Source organism: Argiope bruennichi, chromosome 6 (assembly GCF_947563725.1).
Source record: "Argiope bruennichi chromosome 6, qqArgBrue1.1, whole genome shotgun sequence".
NCBI classification, from domain to species: domain Eukaryota; kingdom Metazoa; phylum Arthropoda; class Arachnida; order Araneae; family Araneidae; genus Argiope; species Argiope bruennichi.
The window spans coordinates 85,476,143-85,502,839 of NC_079156.1; the positions used below are offsets into that span (position 1 = coordinate 85,476,143).

The window sequence follows — 26,697 nt, forward strand, 5'->3', positions numbered from 1 at the left end:
ACGACTGAAAATATAGGATCAAATTATAATAAAAATAAAAGGATATGGACTTGAATCCCTATGTATCATTTTTTATCAAGTCTACAGGGCATTTAAAGCATTAAAATGCACGAAAATTTGATGAACTTAATTAATTATTACTAACATGACATTTTCTGAAAAATGCCTTAACCCATTAACTGTCTTATTTATTCCATAATCTAATTAAAAGACACTTTCCATTTGTGGAATGTACTGAGTCATGTATTCATATATGAATCCACCGAATACTTGCGACTTTTGTGCATTACGTGAAATAATGGCACCTTTGAGTGATGAAATTTCAACTTTTAACTTAGAAAAGTAATTATCTGATTCCCATATGTATACAGATCCGACGGTTAAAGGTTAATAATGGAATCAAAGTGCTCAGATTTAGTCTAGTTTTATTTATCAATAAACAAGAATATTATTAAAATCTATTTCAACATTTTATGAAAATTATTATTCATTTAAATGAAAATTCTATCCCTAAATATTAATAATGATAATAATCAGAAAATTATTTGTACATAATTGAAGCAGTAAAAATCGACAAATTAATATTATCGATTTGTGAAAAAGAGAAAATTTTCTATTCCACAGTATGCTTTAAAATAAGGATAAATAAATTAATATTCGTAAAAAAGTGAATTATGGTGTAATTTAAAGTATGTCAGAAGCTCTTAGTCTTTATATCCAGCTTTTTTTCTAATTAATTAAACATAGTACACGCGAAATTTAACTTCAGTTTTTTTGAAAAACTGTAATTAAAATTCTATCCCATGGTTCGTTTAAGGCGTTAAGTGAAATTTAATGGAATAATAAACGCGGGATCGAACATGAAAAAAACAATGCTTGGGAGCCCGAGACCTTAACCACGATTCCATCTCTGACACACATGCGCCATTTATGTACAGCCCCATGCTGATATTTAGTTATAATTTTTTTTTCTTTTGAGAAAAATTGCGTTTTTTTTAGCAAAATACCTAAACTAAAAAAGGAAAAATATTAAATATAAATACATAAGTAAAAAAATATAAAGCCAAATGCGTGACTCGAAACGTGGACCGCACACGTGTCATTCATGTTGTTTTGACCTGTATACTGCACTGCCCACGCTTCGAAGCGGAACTTTAATATACTTATTCTAATAGTTAGTTATAAAAAGAAAATTTGCGTGTAAAATCGCGTTTTTGTTAAAGGAAAGACACTAACATAGTTAAATTTAAAAAGAAAAACCTTATTTAAATATAAAATTTGATCCAAATCGTTACTGCCATTTCCGACACACACACGCACACAAGACATTATTAAAAAAAAAAAAAAACTTTGCATAAATGTATATATGGGAAGTAAGAAATCTAAATTAACTAAATTAGACTTCTTTTAAAACATTTAATTCTATTTATGTGTAGAATTCTACAAACAAATCGTATTGATCACTTGGATGAAACTTATCAAATAAAATAGGTATGTTTTGTTGCTTACCTCATTGGTTTAAACATCGCTTGATTTCCGTCTTGGAAGGTTATCAGCAATTTCAATTGAGTCCCTCCTACTTTCTCTTCTGCAGTAGGTAGAAACATTGAACAAAAAAGTAAATGATTCAGCAATTAATAACGACAAACACAACATTTTATGAAGTCATATGTAAAAAAATATGCTTCAAAAGTTATTTTTAGTTGAAGAAGCCGTTGAAATTATTACGAAACTCAGTTGCTGAAATCCACAATTGCTGTGAAAATTGATAATTTCACCAAAGTATTGCCATTATAAAGAAATGTCAGTTTTTTTTAATCGCTTGCATTCAGTTTTGGATTAAAATTTAACATATTTTGATAGTAACATTTATTTTAAAAATGATCGTTTGGCTACTACAGTTCAATTTTTGCCCATGCATTTTTATAAGCATTTCTCGGAAAAAAAGGATTTTACTTTCTATTTTTTTATATTAATCTAATAGAAAAGTTTATTTATGGCTGTAATTTAAAATTATTAAATGTGGAATAACATCATATCTTCATAAAATATTTATAAATATCTATCCAGATAGCCATCATTCCTCCATAACAAATGTTCTTGATTATCATAACTTCATCACACTATCATAACATGTTTGTGACTCTCATTGAAAAAAGAAATTAACTCACCTACATGGACAATCGGCATTGTGGCCATATCTTTTAGTAACTCATCAACATTTGCGTCATCTTCTGAATAGAGATCTAAATCACTGATTCTTAAATGGAATTGTTCCATCCGAGATAAATTTTGCCTGAAAAAATAAAAGTAAAATTCTCAAAATCTTCAATTCAAAGTTCTTGAAAAATGCAGAGTGCCCCACAAGATATGCAGCGTCTAATATTTACAGACTCGGACAGAACATGTCAAGATAAGTATTTTGATGTATAACATGTGGGGTCTCCGAATACAGCGTCATAGTCTAATTAAGGTAGGAAGCTTGTGTCATGGAAACTTGCATAAATGAGAACAAAACTAAGTGAGAATAAATATTTACTTATTACAATATATTTTTGGCATGTCGGCCGTTCGAACAAATAAAATGGCGAAGTTTGGAATCGAAGTTCTCAATTGTTTTCTGCAAAATATCTGTTCCAATTTCCTTGACCTTGGTTTCAATTGCTGCTTTCAAGTCAACCAATGTTGAGGGCTGTTTGTGTCTTTCAAACGTCCCCATAAAAAAGTTGCACGGGTTAAGATCCGGGGAGGAAGGCGGCCATTCTCTACTATTATTTGTTTCGTAATGCAATCCAACTAGATCAGTTTATCGTAGAAATGTTCAGCTAAGAGATCGAAGTTTCGAGAGTGCGATGAGGTCTAGCACTATCTTACACAAACCATTTGTCATTTATCTTGTCTATGCCATGTAAGAATGGAATGTATCTGCCATTCAAAAACATTCACTTTCTGAACATTAGATTCTGTTCTTGCACACATATTTTTCCCTTCACATTTTCGCTAGCACATTGTCCAACACAGTGCCATTTTCCTTAATTCCTTCGTTCATTTTTTTTATCGTTGTGATTGCCGAATTTTTTCTACCAGACTATAATATGATTGCAATTCAGGATAAGTCAGCACCATGAAAACTCGTTCAATTGAATATTTGCTCATTTTAGAAACACAAAGAATACTGACATTACACAGAAATTTTTTAGCGAATAACGCGCGACTCATTCTCATCAAAGCTATTTTCGAGCCTTATATGCCGCTGCTGGAATTTGCATATTCACTTGGAGTCACGCATTTTCCTCTCATTGATTGTCACGAATTTGCATAATCACCTAGGGAAGCTTCCATGTTGAGCAATCGTCACATTGCATCGTAATTTGGAATATAAATTACCGGATTCATAATGAACGTTCTTCATGTAATTAGACTATGACGCTATATTCGGGGACCCCGCATGTTTTATATCAAAATACTCGTTTTAACATGTTTTATCCAAATCTGTAAAAATTAGAACCCTTGTGGGACATCCTGTAATAAATATAAATACAATTACTAAATCTGTGACAGCCCTACAGGAATTTCAAATATACTCGATTGCTTCTGATGTTCATTTCTTTAAGGTAGGTGCCTACGTTGAAAAGTCATTTATTTTTTTTGTAAAAATATCAAATATTTACTTAAATTTGATTTTCAGAATTTAATTTCTGAACAATTTTCTTATTAAAACCTTTTGATTTTCTTTTCTATCTATATGCATTCTTTGGGAAATTACATTAATTTTTATACTTGCATAATGCATGTCTTAATGCTATTTCCTCAATTCTAAACTTTGGTAGAATTTTCTTACGGAAAATTTCTACATTAAAATCTCATACCTATTTTTTTATTCAAATTTGGTATGAAAATTATTCAATATGTTCTGCAGCTCCTGAACGAATGAATAAGAAATTTGCTCCTTTAGAAATATTCTATAATTGTCTTAATACTACAAACTGAGAAAAAATGAAACTTTTATGTTATTTATCAGTTGAACATTAATATTTAAACTAGAAATATAGCTTATTTTTTTCTCAAATTTTGTCTTTTCCCTTTATTCTGGAATTAAATTCCGCCAATTCCACATTTTGTGTTATTACATAAAATTAACCCTCAAGAATTGCTTTTCGTTGGTTGCGTTTCGATATTAATTATCTTCTAATTTATGGTAAATGGTATGCTTCACCAAAAAATCTGACATCATTCCAGATTTATTTTTAGGCACAGAAATTCTTATAAGATTAAACATCTGTGAATCTTAGAAGCAAAAAATAACACTCTAGTCGTCTTTAGAAATTTAATTGATTTAGTATAAAATTGGAAACAAAGACGGAAAGGGAATTCTCGCAAGAGTTGTAAATCGAAAATTCTAAACTACTTTTTAAGAATTATCTTAATATTAATAAAAGTCACTGTGACTATATGTGTATGTATGTTCCACATCTCCTCCTAAACAACCAAATTTTTAACAAAATTGGTTGAATATGTTTCTGAATTCAATAAAATTTTCTGCATTTATTATTTCAGACAAAAGCAAATATACTGTCAACATTTCAAAGTACAAAAATTAAATAATTATCCAATTAATAAGAATTTAATCAAAAGTTTGTTTTTCTTCACAATAATTTCTGAGAAAAATTTTCCAGGAAATATAGTTTTCCACCATTTAAAAATTCGATATTTTAGCTATTCAGTGATACTGATTACATTTTTGTACAATTTATTCTCTATCGTTGCTATTTTTTTAAATATCGTCTTTCAATTGTCGTTTTAAAATGTCGTCTGCGCACACATCAAACCATGTGCAATACATATTGTAAACTGGTAAGAAAAATTCTATAACAAAATAATGGGAACTAAAAGAAATATGCATGATTTTTCTTGCTACAGAAATGACATTGTAAAACAATAAGAATACACCGCTTTTCGTTTTCTTTTGATTTGGTAGCTTTTAACAGTATACAGACGATGTGCAAAAATACAAAAAAAAAACTTTTCCTTATTTTTTTATTAATATTTTCCTAATTTTATTAATATTTCCTTATTTTTTTATTAATTTTAATAATTATTATATATTCAAAAAATTAAATATTATTGATTATTTCTTTTAATTAAGTATTAATTATCTTGGATTGATCTTTAAAATTATTTATGACTTTTTATTTTTGCTCATATATTTAATAGTTTATGAAGTAAAACATATTTCTGACTTTGTCGATTCAGCATCTTTCAGAAAATGTGGCCATAGATATCAAAAACTGCATCATAAGCAAACAAAAATAGGCAACTCAAACATATTTGGAATTTCTATGTTAAAATATTTTTTTTTTTTTTTTGCATAAATAGAAATTTTAGGAGAGAATTCAATAAAGAAGATAAACAGGATTCAATAAGATCATTTTTTTTTTATTTATCATTCGCTTAAATCTCTTTCCTCCGAAATTTCATGACATTATTTTTCTTTTGATTTTATATTTTACTGTTAAATGATATTTCTACAATTATAAAGTTAACAATATAAAAGGAGATATTTTAAATTCATTGTACTTATGATGCTTAAAATCTTCTTGTATGATTAATAAATTAATATTAATAATGAATCAAAACTTTAGAATAAGGAATCAACATCTTAATAGAATAAATTAAAAAATTTAATGTCCAAATCTCGAGTGTTCTAAGATTGTATTGCCCTTGCCAAGCTGATACTTGCTAGAAATCGTACTCGATAAGGTAAAAAAACAACTATGAAATACATTTTTAAAAACATAATTCATCTTAGTAACATAACTTATTTCCCATTGGCGATAAAAATTAATACCTTTTCAAAGTACGATTTGAATTTCTAATTTTCATGAATATGATGAGTATTAAGCCATTTGCAGCAGAAAATGATAGATATTATTACATACGTTTGATATAAAAAATTTTGAAATTTTTATTTAGAATACTGAAAAATATTGAGCAATTATTCGGTCTTCACAAGCTATACCCATGCTGTAGTAGAAGACTTTTCATTGTTGCTTATGGAACGGTAAGTATACTTTACCAAAAGGTCTTACAAGATTTCATTCTCTTTGAGACACTAATACATATTCTTACTAATCACATAGCAGATTATATTTCTACCTTGTCCAACTACATGAATATATAATTGTAGATTGACTTATAATTTGCAAGATTAAGTTATCTCCAAAAGTTGTGTAAATGGATTATGGAACTCATCTTTCAATGTTTTGAATTGGCATAGATAAATCTGTTGTTTTTTGTCAACCCTCTTCGCCCATTTTAAGAAGAGAATTTTCCGATTTAAAGGCTAAAGGTTTTTTAATGAATCTATGAATCCATTTTAATGAATCTATACCAATAATTTTGTACTAGTTTGCTGTTATTATGACACTAATTTCCAAAATGCACAAGCATAAGACCTTCAATATTTTTGCTCATTATATGAACCAAATCTCTATTTTTAAAAATATCTAAATAACTACAAAAATGGCAGCTTACACTAATTCTATATTATGAACTTCCTGCAATGTGATGCGAGTTTGTCCAGCAAGAGTCTTTTGAAGTTTCTCTGCAAATTCTTCATCTTTCAGCAACTGTAGCAGATCACGAAACTCTTCCCTTTTGTCATCAGGATCGCGAAATTCTTTCTTCGTCAAACATTCTTGCTTATATCTCGCTTTAGAGAACGTTTCAGCTTGTGGACGGTCAGTTGTTTTAACAAAAGGATTTTCTGCCAGCGTTCTGAAAGGCAATATGAAGAGTTATGTTATTATAGAGAACAAATGAAGTTATTTATATATGAAGTTGTCGAAAATGTTTCATTACACATAATTAAATTCTATGATGTCTAGGATTTCGTTGGTAATTCGTCCGAAAACAATCAGTTCGAAACCGAAGAAAATCAGGACAATTATTTTCATATGAATCAATGTTATCTTTATAGAGAAAAGATGCAGTTAAATAGAAAGGAATGTAAAATTAATATACAAACATAATGCAAACAGTAAATGGGACCTTTTTGCTCCGTCGGGATTATTTGTATCTTAATAAAGGGTGCCCCAAATTAATTTGAATTTGCGACCATTTGTGCAGTAAAATGTTGGCAACCGTATTAAAAAAACGATTTGTTAGCTGGTAGTTTAAAGCTTTTAAAATGGAGCATTACACGATATAACAGCGTGTTTTCATTATCGAACAATATTTCAAAAATAATGGAAGTATGGTGGCCACAGATCTAAAATTTGAGAATTGGACCCCTAGATCGTGTGATTTAACCCCCTTGGATTTCTTTTTATGGGATTATTTTTAGTCAAAGGTCTATACCAACAAGTTTATAAGCACGTGTGCAACTTAGGATGAAATTCAATCATATTTATGCAAAATGATCAGGAAAAGTTTTCACAAAAAAGTGCGTATGTGCCAGCAGTTCTATGGAGGCCATTTGCCCAATGTGTTATTCCATACATAACCCTATACTGTGTACTTAATAATTCAATAAAAATATAATAATTTGAAGGAAATTTTTTTTATTTAATTCAAATCATGCGTTAACACGTTCTTCTAGCATGTAACGCTTCATTTGTACTGAACTTAAACTGTCAGTTGTCAGATTTTTTTATAGGGTTGCCAACACTTTACTGCATGAATGGTGACAAATTCAATTCTTGCGTTAATTTTGGAACACCTTTTATATGGTAAATGATGCGTGTGGCATAGTATGATTGTTTTTGTCTCTTATCATATTTAAGGCATAAATACACTAGAGTTGTGCCTCTATGATGCTTGGAGCATTAAATCTTTCCTTGCCACAAGATAACTATACCACTGGAGAATTCTTCTTCATAAGGAGTTTAAGCATTAACTACTATGTGAGGCTATTTCAAAAAACAAGATGCCGAAATAAGTTTTCCTCGGGAAAAATTGACAAAAATTAAAATTTTTGATAACCGAAGTATTATTACATATCTAAATATGTTTCTAATGCATTTAAAATTGATTGATAAATATATTAATTACATTAAAACGGAAAAAGTATTTTTACACAAGGAAAAGACAAATTTCGGTAAAATTCCTCATAGACATTTAATTGACAATAGATGGCAACTCATCTCAAACAAGTCAAAATTCACTTTTGGAATTTTACAGATGGTTTGAACAAAACGTTGCCATGGCGATTTTCAAATAAGCAAAATTCTCTCTGCTCACGATTGTTTTCCAGCATATCAGAAGATGTTTTTCAATGAAAGGGAAAATTGCGAATGCAATAAACACACAGGAAATGTGAGACACTATAAAACACATAAGTCGGCTTTTCAGGTATTTCAGATAAATATTTTCGAAAAGACCGAGTCTGAAAATTTCGGAATTACAGTGAATTAGAACTAATAAATATATTAGTTCATATGACGCAAAAGTATTGTTGAATACTGAAAACTAAAGATAAGAATAAAGTTAACGAATAATAAAGATTTCCTTTCCTGAAATATTAATTTTAGTGATTTATTTTGTAAATAATATAAATTTTAGATATATATTTATATAATTTATTTATTTTTTTGAATTTGCTGTCTCATTTCCTAGGTCAATTTGTAACAACTAGAAAATAAATTTCTAAGTTTGTGATCTTCATGGGACGGATTGCACGTACCACATGCTCATAACAAAACGGTGAGAACTCATTACTATACTAATTGATTAAATTGTTCCAAACGTATTTTCCGAATTTCAAAGGCTATATTATCGTAACCGCATAATTTATAGCATCATTTTTGCATATCATTATGGATGGATATCCTAAAATTACCTTTTTTTTTTTTTTTTTTTTGGCAAAATATACTTCTGAAGAGTCCTGTACGGATCTATGAAGGATTTTAAAAATATTTTTAGTTGGAGCTGAAGGGGTGACCATCAAATAAAAAAATTCTTCTTACTATTGAATTTTGTGAAAACTTACATATTAAATTATTCTACGTATGTATAGTCATTCGTCCAAGAAAATGAAGATATGTTGGTTTTATAAATGTAATAAACAACAATACCTTTGAGAAGGCTAAATTTCTGATTGGATAAAATGTTAAAAGAAAATTTGAAATGAATTCAGTAAACATCATCGCACAGTCCAATTAAATTTTCAATTTAATCTTAATAGTTTAATTAAATTTTAATGTGCTATCCGATTGTGGAATATGTACAATTATATTATATATCATCGGCTGAGTATATTATATGTGTACCGACGATATTACATATCATCGATGCAATAGTATTTTATATATCGTCGGCTCAAGAATATGTACAATCCGGTTGACTTGGATTGTACATATTCCTCAGCCGACGACATATAAAATCTAACGAATTATATGTAATCGCAGAGATTATAACAAGTATAATGTTCAAAATGCCTCACTGGGCTCACTGTGAAGTAAATATTGTTCAGTCCCTCGCTTCGGTCACACTAAGCATTGACTAACTTTTGATATTTATAACTACAATTCTTTATAGAAGTTATTAAAAACAACCAAAGTTGTGGTATTCTTCATATTGTTAATCTAAGTGGTATTCTCCATACTGTTAATCTAAGTGGTATTCTTCATACTGTTAATCTAAGTGGTATTCTTCATACTGTTAATCTAATCTTTCAAACTTCAGGTATTCAATTATAATCACCCTTTATTTTGATAAAATTTAATTTTAAACAGTAGTTATCGATATTCCCTTTTATAAATTTTGCAAAATATATTCTATATTTAAAAATTAAAAATTTCAAGTTTTTGAAAAAATTTAATTTTTAAATATACAATTTATTAATTTTTAATTTTTTAAATTTCAATCTAATCAAATTTAAATTTAAATTTCAATCCAAATTTTTCAATTCATCTCACTATTTTTGCGGCATGAAGGCATTTAGAAATATATATTATATCATTCAATTGTATATCAAGCACTTTTGACTCATTTTGTGTATTATCTACTCGATTTGTCAACATTTTTCATTAACGTACTACTGAACAATACTGTTTAAATCAAGTTTACTAGGAAAAAAAGTATTAGAATTCTTTAGAAGATCAGTCCACGACAAGCTAACAGAGAGAAAAACTTTATAATATAGTTCAAACCTCACTTTTCAAACACCTCACTTTACAGTCCAAACAGCTTTTTGCTGTGACACAGAATCCACCTCCACAAGTTCTTTAAAACACTAAGAAAGCTCTGTGTTTTAAATATTAATTATTTTTATTTTAAAAATTCTACCTATAAAATATTAAAATTGTTCGAATTATTTCTAAGCACTTTCCACATTTCTTTTTCATTTGAACACTCTCAAATGTAAACGTAACTCATTATTAACATTTTGGAAAAGTTTTCCTAGGCAAGAACACAGGAAATTATTTAAAAATTCTGGACTGTCTCTAATAAAAATATTTATCACCTTTAAATTTTTAGTGAGAAATAATTTTTGTTATTATACTGAATATATATTTTTAAAGACATTTACCACAAAGATAAAAACTCATTAAAAAAATCTATTCCATAATTTTATGTCTTCCAAAAGGCATTTACAAATTATAATCTTATTGTTCTGTAAATATTTCACGATGAAACGGTCACACATTGTTATTTTAATAACAGAAAATACACCTGAAATCGATACTGATAAAGGATACCTGACATTTCTTAATAAAAAATTTGTTTATTGTAATCGCATCTTATTGAAACCGTTTCTTTTATAACTTTTAGTATCTTAACGATAATGCCTAAAATAAATAATGCCTAATATAAAATCGTTTTCACAGAATAATAACTTTAAAAAAATCTATATGAGATTTTTATACGTTTATCTTTGAAAATTCAGATGTGAATATAAATTTTAAGCAAAGTTTAATTATAATTCTTCATTTCAAAGAAAACATATACATAATTAAACTTTGATATTCAAATTGAAATGATTGTGATATGAAAAAAATTTATTCTCAAATTTGCTTCACTAAAAGATATGAACATATTTTTTTTAAATTGTTGTGACCACATATTATAAATATAATGTTTTATAGTTATAAGAAAATGTTTTTTTTATATAAATGTTGCTTAGTTTAGAATCAATAAACCAATAGTTTTATAAATAATCAAACATAAAAACAATAATGGAGAAATATCAAAACATCTATTCATCAATTCAATCTTTCTTTTTCGTAACTGTGTCCTGAATTCTTTTCTTTTTAACTATAAAATTCCTTCTTTTTAAGTATCGATGATAGGCTGATTTTATTTTAAGCAGGAATGTGTTACACAGATTAGGCAACAAATTACAGTCTACCAATTATAGAATATTTTTTCTTGCGAGAAATTCAAGAGATCTGTCATCAGTTTGAACTGATAATTCTATTATCTTTCATAAGAGTGTTTTCGACAAATATACATAAAGCGAATTTTATCATTTCTATTAGAGCCTCAGCTGACGTTCGGAGCAAATGTTTTGTGTGCAAATAATCGTTTAAACTAGCTTGTTTTTAACGAAGATATAATAAAAATTCAATTCAAAACTATTTGCTTGGAATTTCCAAATTTAAGTGATTTTATGAAAATATTTTGGGAACTTTCTTTAATCATTTATTACGCAATTAACATTTTTGTGTGTTATTTGAATTCATTAAATGAGTCAAACAGAAAAGATATAATATTTTCAAAGATATAATACAAATTCGATGCATAACTATTTGCTTGGAATTTCCAAATTTAAGTGATTTTATGAAAATATTTTAGAAACTTTCTTCAATCATTTATTACGCAATTAACATTTTTGTGTGTTATTTGAATTCATTGAAATGAGTCAAACAATTAGTAAATACTTTCTGTTTTTTAAATAATTAATAAATCTATGAAGAAAATAACTACAACAATTATTGAATAAAACCGCCTATTTTAAATGCCACATCAAAATATATTCAATACTAAAGCAACATTTAACGATTAGTAAAAAATATCCAATCCTAAACGAATGTATAAAGCATGTTAGGAATTTAAATTTTCAACATGTTCGGAATTTAAAATGAATTATCAAGTCGTTATTAAACATTAAAGATATTTCTTATTAAAAAAACAAAAATGATTTACTGCGAAATCAAAATTTTTATTTATCTATTTTAAATGTTTCTAATTTTATTTTACAATTCAAGATTTGATAAATTATATGTGTTATAATTACTGTTTCTTATTTCAAGCATAAAAAATATATTTTCATGTCTTTATTTTTCTAGTTCAAGGTTTCTTGAATTATAAAAGAAATAAAAAAAATATTATATGTCACTTCAATTAAGGAAATTTAATAAGTTATAAATTTTGATCTAATATATCATATCATAAAATGTTTATTAAATCATATCATAAAATGTTTATTAAACTAGGCTACAAGATTTCCGTGGATAATTTTTTAACAACATTTTTAGAGATAACCAAGAACGTTATGGAAACAACAGATACAGATTATAGGAACTTTACAAACAAGGAATAAAATGCCCATTTCTCGTATAAACCATAACTGCGACTAGATTTAAATACCCAGTTTTTTTCATATAAATTCCTAATCAAGGTATTGCTTGATTATTTTTTATTAGAAGTTAAAGATAAGATGATTAAATGAAAGAGCAACTGCCAAATCTATAAGTTAATAATTTTTGGATTAAATGAATATTAAAAACATTTATTTGATGATGATAGTCATTTAAGTCATGAAAAAATAATTGTTTTGTCTTAGGTTTTTAATATAAATAAAATGTATTTAAGAGTCGGATAAATAAATTTTACGCAATTTTTTGATGGATATTCATATTTACAAAATTAAAAATGAGGAATATATAAAATATCTTTTATATAATATAAAATGTAATATATAAAATAATACTATTTAAAATGTGCAAATTTACTAACATAAAAAGAGATACAAATATAAATAAAAAAACATGAAAAATAAGCAGAAAAATTTGAAAAAAAAATGGAATATAAATTTGAATAAAATTAATATACAATTACCTTGGCAATATCTTATTTTTCTCAATTAAATATTCATATTCTTTATCACTAAGAACCACTTCTCCTGCATGGTTACTGTCATCAGTGGTCTCGTTAATAATCCCATTTGTACTTTGTTCTTTCTTTTCTCTATTTTCTTTCTTCAAAGATCGCCTCTTTGGAAAATCTTGGGAAATAGTTCGCTTAAAGAATAATCTCTCATTCTCCAACATATTACTTTCACTAGCATCATTTGGTTCTAATTCGGAATAATAGAATACAGATAATGTAAGCAACATTATCAACATGAATGTTGTCAGACCAACAGTTGCAATAACTAGTCGTTGCTTTAGTTTCATGGTTATGTTCAAAACATTTCAACAAGACAGTGATTCTTTATGAACAGGCAGCAATATGTTTTTTTGCTTTTGTCTCTATATTAAATTAATAAAAATCTTCTAGAAAATATAGAAAAATATGATATCTACTCAAACATTTAGAAGAAAATAAGGTTTATTTTGAAAACATTTTATGACGAAAAGATACCCTACAGGCAAAAATTTGTCTTCAAGATGAAATTATTTTTAAAAAAATATACTTTTAATAAATACTCACAGATATAGCTTGATAATTGCCATTATTTCACATCGGAGAAGAAAATAATTCTGATCTAAACCTAAAGGAAATCTTCTGAGAATCCTATGATCATATGAATAATATATATCTCTTGGATTTTACTAATATTGTTCAGTTTGCTTTAAAAATAATTATTCTTTCGTACGATATTGTAAAAGGCCATCTTTTAAGAAAATGTTGCAGTATGATTTTCATAAGCGTCCTGTTTAGTTTTCAAGTGAATCTTTGGAATATTTTTCAAATATAGAATGAATCAAAGCAGAAAAGCAGTTAGATACGTCGATTCTGACGCTTTAAACAGGATTCTGTGACCTACTGAAAGATGAATGAAACGTATTAACACATATTCATAAAAACATTATGCATTCACAAACAAAACATCACTTTCACACGTTTGTTCATTACATATACATAAGCGCAGACAATTTTTTAATAGGAAAGAATTATGGAAATCAATAAATAATAAAGATTAAAACATGAATTGAAATGAAGCAATTCATCACAGCTGCAAGAATCTTATATATGCAACATTTTACTATCCTGTGTATTCGTTGCCCACCGTCCTTTCATCCTTTGTTTTTTAGACTGTGATGGCAACGCTCTGACGCTCTTTTGCGATTCCAACTGAGAGAAAGAAGTCACGATTTCGAATGTAAATAGCCTCTTTCCGAAACAAAACGCATGCCTGAACAAACTTTCCAACTGCCTCCAGTTCCAAAGGCAAGTAGAAAATAAAACGTAGATTTTAAGTCAATTGATTCTCTTTCTAAAAATTGTAAGAGAAAAATGAAATATTACTTATTTATTTCCCTTCAGATATTACGTGACAAATTTTAATTGTGACATTAATTTAAATTACAAATCGTCTGCTCTTCATACAATTTCTCTCGCAACAATCTCAAACGATTTCTAATTTAAATTTATTTCTTATTTGGAACAATTTTTCCTTTCCCTCCTTATCTTCTTGAGTAATACAATCCATGTACTAACATTTCAGCTTTTACTGAATATCATGTACTTTTTTTATTAATTCTTAAGCGAGTAAAATTTTTTTAATCTACATTTCTAAGTATATTTTCAATAGATAAAGGAATCCTTCATGTTCGTTAACATAATAAAATAAATTGTAATCTATATTGCATTAGAGGCTTTTGATTGAATAATATATTCAATTAATAACATTAGAATTGTTTATTAGATTAAATTTTTCTATTTTTGATGTTAATTCATGAATACATACATCAAAATGAGGGAAAAATTTGACATCTAAAAGAAAGCTGAGTACAATATGAGAAATCTAGATAACTTCATTTCATTTTCAATTTTTTTTAGTCTAAAGTGTGATAATTGAGGATTTCTGAATGAATATCTGAAAATTTTATTATAATATAGCAATCATTTTTACAGCCAAAATTTGAATACAGACACGTTTTTCTCAAAAGGATTGTGATATACAGTGGCTCAAAAAATTGAGAGTACACCTTACTTTTACTTCATAAATCCGACTTTCAATATAAATAAAACATTACCGGGAAGTGCAAACATGGTTTTATTTTTACACATAACAAATGGTTTAATTTAAAGTAAAAATAAAGAAAAATCAACGAAAAACATATAAATTGAAAAGTTTCAGAAGCATTTTAAATAAACATACTCAGAATTTTGCCTCAAAAAATTGAGAATACACCAATGAAATGTTTGCAATATCACGCATAGAAACAAGGTGTCACTATTAAGTTGCATGTCTTTTGGCTCTTATAATGGCCTCTAAACGTCATGGTACTGATTCAACCAATTTTTAATGGTATCTGATGATAATTTACCCCATTCTTTTTGCACCACTTGTTATAAATGGGTTTTGTTTCTAATTTTGTGTTTTTGAACCCCTTTTTCGGGTATGGCCCACGAATATTCAATGGCATTGATGTCGGGGTACTGTGTTGGTGTGTGTAACTGCTATTTACAATGAAAAAGACACCATATTTTGAAGTTACGTGTCTTCTGTTTGGGGTCCTTTTCTTACTGGAAAATGAAATTTCCATCTAAACCCAAATTTTTAGCACTTTCCTTTAGATTGCTGCGAAGTATATCCAAGTAAACCGTATCATTTATAATGCCATCTATAAAAATTAAATTTCCTACCCCGGATGAAGCCATGTAACCTCAAATCATCACGGAGTCACCATCATGTTTAACTGTAGGACGTAAATTTTTTGGATACAAAGCAGTATTAGGCTTTCTCCATACAATAAGATGGTTGTGACTGCCAAAAATGTTGTGGTTTCTTTCATTACTAAATATAGATTTCTTCCAAAGGTTATTGGTCTTCAATTGATGAGTTTTTGCAAACTTCAAATGCTTTTTCTGAATTTGCAAGCTGGTGAACGGTTTCTCTCTAACAATGCTACTTTTATATCCAGCTTGTTTAATGGCATTTAGCACAGTTTCAGCACTTACACTTCTGCCTATGATTTGAAAAGTTTCTGCAACAAGTTGGATGAACCATACGGTATCAGCAATCTAAAGGAAAGTGTTAAAAATTTGGGGTTAGATGGAAATTCCATTTTCCAGCAGGACAACGATCCCAAATAGAATGCACGTAACGTCAAAATATGATGTCTTTTTCATTGTAAACAACAGTTACACACACCACCACAGTACCCTGACATCAATGCCATTCAATATTCGTGGGTCATACCCGAAAAAAAGAGCTCAAAAACACAAAATTAGAAACAAAACCCATTTAAAACAAGTGGTGCAAGAAGAATGGGGTAAAATATCTTCAGATACCACCAAAAATGGGTCGAATCGGTACCATGACGTTTAGAGACCATTATAAGAGCCAAAAGACATGCAATTTAATATTGACATTTTGTTTCTATGCGTGATATTGCAAAAATCTCATTGGTGTATTCTCAATTTTTTGAGGCAAAATTCTGCATATGTTTATTTAAAATGCTTCTGAAAATTTTCAATTTAGAATTTTTTTTGTTGATTTTTCTTTATTTTTACTATAAATAAAACCATTTGTTATGTGTAAAAATAAAACAAGTTTACACTTCCCGTTAGTGTGTTATTTATATTGAAAGTCGCATTTATCAATCAAACGTAAGGTGTACTCTCAATTTTTTGAGCCACTGTATATATATATATATATATATATACATTTCCCGAATGATATATATATTATATATATTATTTTCAAAGTTGAGAATTTTGCTTAATTTTAATTAAATAAAATTTCAAAGATTAACTCCTAAATGAGCTACAGTAAAATCTAAATTATACCTTTGTCAAATTTGGCAATTCTAAGTCTAATCATTTTGTCTTGTTGAACATATACACGCAGATAAAGTAAAATGTTCAGGATTAAACAATAAATATATCTATATGTCTTTCCTTTTTCTGCATGTTACTTTGTTTGCATTTAAAAAGAATATATCTTAAATATTATAAATTTAATTTTTTCTTTACATAGGATTGCTAGTAAATAGAAATTGCTGAGTGAAGCACTATAATTATTTTGCCTCTATAGAATAAATGACGTTCCAGTACCGTGGATTATATTTTCCTTTCTCATTTTAACTCAAATGTATGTATTTAATATCTAAAGTATGTAATTAAATAAAATTTACAAAAAATATTTTGAAGTTATAACTATTATATTTTTCTTAGAATTGTAGTTTCAAAAGTAAATCAAGCAGAAATCTGAATTTTTTTAAGGTTTAAGAGTGTAAATAAAATCTAATATTCATAAGAGAAACTGAAGGTAATTGTAACAATTTTTGAAATAATTACTATATTTTTTAAATGCGTTTGCGAATTCTTGATTATAACTATTTTTATTACAACTTAACTATTTATTTCAAAAATGTTTAAAAATTTTATTGATTTTAGCTCCAGAAATATTGTTCCAAATCTTGCTCCCGGATATGGGGGCACGTTGTAACAATAACAACAACAATATTAAAAATTCTGTTCTCATTACCATTCTTTTATTAATTAAAGCACATAAAGTATTTGATAATTATTATAACTTGTCACAATTGTAAGAAATGATATCAAGAAGTTTACATTAAAATAACGATGAATTTGATTGGTTGTTCAAAAAAAATCTCTTCTTTGCCCATTTTCTTTCGTTTTTTTCTTCTTTTGGATCTTTTTGTTTTTACTTTTATCCCCTTTTCCTAATACTTTCTTTTTGTTTTCGTTTCGTATTAAATATGTTGCAATATTCTTTTTCTATTGATTCTTTATAAGGTGGGTAAAATAAGAACTTTTTAAAAAAATATAAATTTTTATTTTTATCGTTTTTTTAATAAATGAACTTTTTTTATACTTTTAGAGATCTGATTTTTGGTAGTGTTTGTTCATTTTAAAGCAGAATATCTCACTATATCAATCAAACACGAATCAAGATATATATTGCAATTTATAATAAATTACAACTTCCCAGAAGATTTTTATTAAAACTTGCCTCATCGTGTAATTTCTGACGTTTTTGCGGATTTATAAAAAAATAGTGCCATTAATAAAAAAAATTGAAGAAACTTTTTAAAAAATTTAATACTTGAACAAAATAAATAAAAAAAATATTTTTGAAAGATTGAAGTATCTTAATTTAAACTAAAATTTATAAAACATTTTTTTTTTTCATTTACTAACTAAATTGGTGAACATGATTACATTTCTTCACACTCTTTATGGCTCTATACTGACTGTGTTAATATTCTGCCATAAAAATCATGTTTAGCAAAAATTCTGATTAAAAATTTTGAAAACCATTGCGTAGCTTGCATGTTTCAACTTACTCCTGTTAGAACTAGCCCTAGGCTCTATCCTTACATAGAGTCAAACCGGTTTTTGTGCCGTAGATAAAGACTGCATGAAAGAAATCGCATAAAAAATATTCCGAAATTTGAAAAAATAGCTATAACAAAAAAATTGCAGCATATTAAAGAAAGTTTTTTTATGAGTATAGATGGGCGGCATAAAAAAGTCACATTAAAAAAATCTGTCGAAGATTTACGAAATAATGAGAAAGTGTCTTCCAAATAAAATAAATATTTAAATTACACATGGAAAATTTTTTTTAAAAATTTAATTCCTCATTCTAAATATGAAGAAATTTTCAAAATGCACATAAGTAAATATTACACGCCGTAATCCAAAACGCGCATCTTCTTGTGATGAACAGGTTCAAAATCACTTGAAAATATTAGAATTGATTTATTTTTGGAAAAAAATTATTCATTTTATTTTGGAATATTTGTATTGGCTGACGTGATATGTACATACAATGTATTAATGTTTCTTATGGCACTTGCCGTGGACAAGCCCGCTGTTCGAAGACAACCGGTTTAAGCCTAAGGGGGAGCCTCTTATCTTTATCGTAGAGCCAACTTGGGCCAAGCGTACGACTTGACTACTCACGCATCACTCATTCGCTTGCACAACCCCTTTTCACAGGAGGGCACATTCACACATCTCACAGATAGAACAGGAAGAACAACCATGGCCGAACCGGGACTCGAACCCGGCACGCCCCGATCACGGGGAAGATGCGCTACCCCTATGCCAGGACGCCGGCTTATTGCACAATGATAGGAAGCACAATACTATAGAATTCTATATACTGCATAAAAATACCGTATAAAAAAAGAACAGCACAAAAACAGATTTGATTATATAAAATTAAAATTAATAATATCAAAAATTTTGAGTTAACAAATATTTTAAGATCTTTTATAGAAGTAGAAGTTATAACTAATCTTTCACAAATATTACATTTGTTTATATAACAATATTTTTCAATAATTTTTAGTTCACATGTTTACAAGAAAATTATATAAAAAGTATATTGTAATCTATTCCTTATTAAACTGCTATCTAGGATGAATAATTCAATTAACCTTCATCTGGAAACTGTATAATTTAAAATCTTTTTTCTGTATTTTCTTAATAACGTAGAAAATTTTATTGCTAATATTTTGCTACATCTATTTTTTTCAGTGAATTTCTATAAAAATATATCAAAAATTACGCTTCTACTTTTATTTATTTTGTATTTCAAATTTATTATTACTTATTTCAAATTTATGTACATGTATTGAATAAAAAATTATTTATTAAAATAATTTATTATTCAATACATCTACCTTTTTAGCTTGAATAGTTTTTATTCTAGGCATAAAAAACAATTTCAACTACAATACAAATAGATTACTCTAAACGCATTTGAAAATTCTAAATAAAAATTATCTCAAATTTAGTCAGAATAAATAATATTGTTTACCTACTATTAAATGTATTCTCTTAATATTTTATGCAAATATCAATTATAACTTGACGTAATTATTCCTCAAGGTCAAAAATATTAAAATTTATGTGAAAGAATATAATTTCAAAATTTTTTTATCAATATTGTTTCTTTAAAGCCTTAATAAAATTTTGGATAGATTGCATATTTTTCAAGCAATATCAATTTTAATTCAAAAATAGAAAACAATTTTTATCAATATCATCTACAGAAGTGGAATAATAGAAAGAAATAACCAGAAAGAACTTCATATTTTCAATATTTGCCCAGAGTTTTATCATGAAAGAATTTCTTCAATTTATTTCCTCAATATCAAATATCTTATCAATGCAATACTGAGAAATGTGCATCAATTGGCCTAGATCCATTATTATTAAATTTGAATTTTCTAGTCTGTTTAATATGTTTAGTCATTTTTAAAGGTTAAATATTTACGTCTGGGATTTTAATATTTTCTATGGATTTTGAAGTCTGATAATAAATTCAAAATTTATATTACAGCGTCAAAAGAAGAAAGAAAGGATAGTTAAGCATAATTATGCAATTTTTAAAAATTCTAAAATTCACATTTTGACGTAAGTCTGGTTTTCAAAATATAATTAAAAATGTAGAAACAATTTTTTCTCAAATTTAATTATTATTTATGTATTATAAACTATTGTGAAATAGACAGGAATTGATTTGATAAGACATAGCAATCATTCACATGCTCGATAGAGTTAGAAGCAACTAATCTGAAATTCTTAAAATGATGATCAGTCCTATATGTATAAGCGCATCCTATTGAGATGATGTTTGCTTATATAATGCAAGATATCATAAAGTACATTATTTTTTAATTAAAAATAATATATAATTTTCCATTAAAATGCATGAAAATAGAATTTTAGTCCAAAAAATGCATTTAATTTATATAATAATCAATTACAAAATTCGTTTATATTAATATTTTCTGACAACACAGCTCATTCACTACTTCTGTCTTAAAGTTATAAAACATTTTTTTAAGATCTAATACTAACATTCTATTGAAGTTAAAAGATAATATTTTCTTTATTATTAAGAAAATATATTTTCAATGAAAATTGTAGGGAAACGCTTTAACACATATTTACTGAAAATATTTCAAAATGATTTCCTTTCCAGTTTTCAATTATTATGAAAAATAGTCCATAAATAGAGATAAAATATTACAAAAACATATTTTAGAAGAAACATATCTGCAAACTAAAAGCTATATTTTATTTTAACATATAACTAAAAGTACTCCATAATGACATAATTTCGTTTTCCCATTCTTCATCTACAAGTTTAATAAATATGAAAATTTATTTACAAATAAATCTCAGTTTAAGCAAAAATGTTTGTGTAAATTATGTATCATACTTAAATGCTTCTCTGAAAATTTTCGATAACCATGCCATTTCTGATTCCTTGTTATTATTCTAAAAATTTCATTAATATAAAAAGTGTATTGCAAATAAACTTTTTGTTTTCAGAAAAAATACTCCTGGAAATTTTACACTGTATCTTATTTCATTATATCCATTGGAAAATGAAAATGTTTCAGTGTTTTTTTTATTATTCAATATGTTCCATACATGAAAATCTATTGGAAATATTTTTGTTTTTTCAATATGGTAATCTGTAAATTAGAAACAATATCTTATGTTAATACACAATTGGTAATATGTCATAGTGACATTTCTTCCGATTTTCTATTAATATTAAATAAATAAGAAAATTCTAATGGGAATATAATTTTCACTTTTACAAAAAAATACCTCTTTAATTTAAACATCTATGCTTTATGTTAATACGACTGAAAATATTTCACAACGATGTTATACATAGACTATTCTGAAACAGACCGGACCTGATCCGGAGACACGGCAATCATTCACACTTTGGATACAGTTTGAAGCAACTAAGCTGAAATCTATAAAATGACGATCTGCCCTATTGAAATGAAGTTTGCATATGTAATGCAAGATATCATATAACATATTTTTTAATTAAAAATAAAATATAGTTTTCTTATAAAATGCATAAAAATATAATTTTAGTCCAAAAGTGCATTTAATTTATATAATAATCAACTACAAATTTCGCCAATATTAATATTATCTGGCAACACGGTTCATTCAGTACTAAGTTATATGCATTAGGAATGCTATTTGCTTAGTTAAGGAAGCTATGCTTATGAAGTTAAATAACAATTTTTCAAGGTCTAATACTAGTAATATGTTTAAATTAAAAAATAGTATAGTTATTTATTTTGAAAGTTTCAATTTTTGTTGTTTCAACTTTTTACTTTTATTCTGTATGTTCCATACAAACATTTATTGGAAATATAACTTTTAGTTTGTCAAGAAAACTTCTGTAGATTAAAAACAATCTCTTATGTTAATTCACAAATGAAAATATTTTTTTAATGACACCACTTGTAGTTCTCAATTATTCAATAAATTTAATAAATACTGGAAATGTAATTTTCAAATATATATTTCATTAAAAAATATTTCTGTAATTTATGCTGCTATAGTTTATGTTATTATGACTGAAAATATTTCACAATGATACTAATTCCAGTTTTGTACTATTTCTATAAATTACTTATTAAATTTTTTTATTAGGAATACAAATTTTATTTTCGCAAGAAATAATTTTATAAGTCAAAAATTATTTATCATTTTAAGCACTTTTCCTAAATCACTACAACGAAAAATTTCCTATTTATGGAAGGAAAAAAATCGTTTTCATGAAAATCAGTCAAGACAACTTACCTCGTAAACGCGAAACAAAGAAAAGCCGAATGAAAAGAAAAGCTTTGTTAATCTAGAGACAGTTTTATGAGGTACTTCGTCATTTCTAACCGCACCTCTGATGTAAACTGAGAATCCCAGCACCTCACACTGAAGATGGAGCTAGGATAGAAGATCGCAGTGATAAAACTGCCACCGCCAAGCACAAACAGCCAGTTCGATGAGCAAACTTTATCAAGTCCGAAGTCCATAACGTGCGACGTAATCACACATGGGCCACTTCAAGATATCAAATGTTCGATTTCGGAGTTTTATATCAGGACATTTCCCGCTATCTCTAAAATCGTTTGTTGTGTTTTGTATATGCATCTGTGCTTTCGCACTGGAAGCTTTGTCTTAATCGCAAAAGTCAATATTGTCTCCATATATTTTTGGAGTAGTTATACCAAGATAATGGTCGCAACTTTGTTAGAGACTTGCTAATTAAGGAACATTTTGCACCAGAGAAAAGTTTTCCTTATGTATAGATTTCACAATTAAAATTATTCATTGAGGTTTTTCCAAAATTTATACTTTCGAGGAAAGGAAACTGGTTGTGAAACAGAGAATTAACTAACAATGATTTTGGAATTCTAAAGGACAAATTAATTTTAAATGATACTGTTTCGCTAACAGTATCATTTAAATTTCTACGAATGGTGGCTGCAATTCCATTTAAAATATACTAATATTACTTAACAAATTGGACAATATTATTTTAAAAGCAGTGCAGATTCTAGTAAATAGCATTTTCAAATGATACTGGATTATTTTTTAAAATTCTTTATTTATTTGATGAAATTAGTTATCATAAATTATTTACTTGAGTTGAAACTGGAACTTCATAATGCTTATTTGCATTTTTGATCATATATCATAGATAGGTGAGTTTTTTTGTTTTGTTTTTGTTTATAGAAATGAGAAAATACGATATTTAAAGTCTCAGTTTACAGAGGGAAATTCGTAAATTTTTCAAAAGAATATACTGAATATATAATAGTCTAAAATGTAGTTAGTTACTAAACATTCATTGGAAGAAAAATAAATGAAATCTGAGGTTGTTAATTTGCAAAAATATCTGATGATTTACTGGATATTCTATATATGTAAATACTAAAATTCTATCATGTTTGAAAAATTCAAATGATTAAATTTCGCTCAATGAAAATGGTGAATTGAACATATCATCTGTTAATCACAAACCGATTTGTGGCAGAGATTAAAAATATATATAGTGGGCGTTTCATGTTAATACAGAATATGAAGTGGTCGATTGATTTGGACGATAGTAAATAATTTATTATATACATACAGATTGTGAAAGTAAAAAAAAGATCATATAATGTCGTCTGAAATTGAAAAAAGATTAGGATATTGTCATAAGATAAAAGTAGAGAAATCTAATGTAGATCATTTGAAAAAAAAATGCTATAAATTTCGCTGTTTTAATGAGTCAATCATTCGGATTGGATTTCTACAATCATCATAAGCATTATTGTTCATCCTAGTGAAATACAATAAGATCTTATCAATAGCAGAGTTACAACTGTGGCAAATATGTGCACAATTAAAAAAAACAGCGTAATTTGCAAAATTTAATAAATTTTACTCAAAACTAAAAAAAAAAAATCATCACAGAAATAATTTACTTCGATACTAAATATCAATATTAAGATAATGAAACAGAATATAATGTGTTCCATACATCAATTCCTAAATTCATAAGAAAATTTTTAAAAAAAGCAATTAATGTTTTTTATTGAGAGATCATGTTTAAAACTAAACTAATATATATATATATATATATATATATATATATATATATATATATATATATATATATATATATATATATATATATATATATATATATATATATATATATATTATATATATATATATATATATATATATATATATATATATATATATATATATATATATATATATATATATATTATATATATATATATATATATATATATATATATATATATATATATATATATATATATATATTATATATATATATATATATATATATATATATATATATATATATATATATATATATATATATATATATATATATATATATATATATATATATATGTAAAAATAATTTTGCAGATTCGTAGCCGAGAAGAATGAGCTTTTGAAATTCTAGCTCGGATTTATCTGATCCTGGAAGGCATGATTTTTTCAAAGAAGAAGCGATGATATAAAAAAAATATATCTGTTTACATCACGATACAAGAGCAAAGTAATAGAAATATTTCCCTTTAATGATTTTGTTATGAGATTCTGATAGGGATTTCTTTGGCACGTGTGGATTTAGACAATTGAATCTTATGCATCTTTGAAAATATGTGTAGTTTTTAGGGATTTTTATCTTTTCGTTCGAATATCAGAAAATGCAAAAGTCATCAGTTTTCTAGAGCTTGTGTTTGAAATAATTGAATACATTGTAGTAACTGGATCAGCAAATAAGAGAACATTTTAAAATGAACTTAACATGGGTTAATTTAAGATAAAAATTAGAAAATTAATTTATATTTAAATTAAAAATTATATATATATATATATATATATATATATATATATATATATATATATATATATATATATATATATATATATATATATATATATATATATATATATATATATATATATATATATAATTCCGAAATCAAACTATATTTATCAATTTTTTTTAAATTCTGATTCACAAGTATGATGATAAATTCATATCCAATTCCGAATGAGGACATTTACCTGAACTTTGATAATAAAATAATTTTCTCCCTTTAAAATTTCATTTTAAATTCTCTAACCTATCAATATATTCCTTGTCCTTTAAATGAAACATTTTCATTGTATCAAAGCGATTTATAATTTTGTTTTTCATTCTTCAGCAACACACTCATTTTCACTCACGCTTGAGTAATACATGTTGAATGGATGGTCTACAGAAAGCACATTCTACTCCATTTCGAAATGAGACATTTATGAGAAGTAGTTAATTAGAATATGCATGTTGATTTCAATCCCTACACATAAAATATTTAGAAAATTTAGTAGAAAAAAGTTTCTAGAAACTCTCAAAGCATCATAATGGGCAATAAGCTTTTGTAAGATGTCAGAAGTTGCGCCGTGTAAAGGATGGCCGAATAGTTATAGCAATGAACTGCCTCTTCCTTTTTGAAGGATACTGGAATTGGAATGATTGTTGAATCAGCTTGTAGAATGGTGAAAGTGTATTAAAAAAACTAAGATCATAAGGTCGATAAGATATTTTGAAAATCAAAGTTAATTCAAAAATGGCCGGAGTCCTGGCATAGGGGTAGCGCGTCTTCCCCGTGATCGGGGCGTCCCGGGTTCAAGTCCCGGTTTGGGCATGGTTGTTTTTCCTGTTCTGTCTGTGAGATGTGCGAATGTGCCCTCCTGTAAAAAGGGGTTGTGCAAGCGAATGAGTGATGCGTGAGTAGTCAAGTCGTACTCTTGGCCCAAGATGGCTCTACGATAAAAACAAGAGGCGCCCCACTTAGACTTAAATCGGCTGTCTTCGAACAGCGGGCTTGTCCGTGGCAAGTGCCATAAGAAACAGTAACAATTTAAAAATCCTGCACTTTGTTGTAAGTTTCATGATAGGATGTCTAGATAGTGTCTTATCCCTTAAGGATAGTTGTTAAGATTCAAAGCTATAAATGCAGGCTCGATTCTTGCTCAAGGGTATCTTTTTTTCGTTTCCGCAAAGAATTATTTCAATCCATTCTCTTTGAAAGCGAAACCGTGCATCTTAAAGTATCCGACTAGGTTGAAAAGATGATTTTGGATAAAAATAATTCATCTTTTCAACCTAGTCGGATACAAATATATATATATATATATATA

General features: G+C 27.0%; 1 protein-coding gene across 3 annotated transcripts in view; it reads right to left on the bottom strand.

Moving 5' to 3' along the window:
* Nucleotides 1–26,697, bottom strand: part of LOC129971597 (extracellular serine/threonine protein CG31145-like) — an 80,206-nt gene that overhangs the window by 22,068 nt on the left and 31,441 nt on the right. The window contains exons 1-6 of one of the 3 annotated variants that reach the window (XM_056085514.1): nt 22,783–22,954; nt 13,657–13,992; nt 13,063–13,300; nt 6,535–6,777; nt 2,172–2,296; nt 1,510–1,588 (exon numbers count right to left, since the gene is read on the bottom strand). In XM_056085514.1, coding sequence (XP_055941489.1) covers nt 1,510–1,588; nt 2,172–2,296; nt 6,535–6,777; nt 13,063–13,274 — 659 coding nt within the window. In that variant the 5' untranslated portion in view covers nt 13,275–13,300; nt 13,657–13,992; nt 22,783–22,954. Of the gene's footprint in view, nt 1–1,509; nt 1,589–2,171; nt 2,297–6,534; nt 6,778–13,062; nt 13,993–22,782; nt 22,955–26,697 lie in introns of those variants that run through there. The other 2 variants (XM_056085512.1, XM_056085513.1) reach the window with 2 other exon arrangements.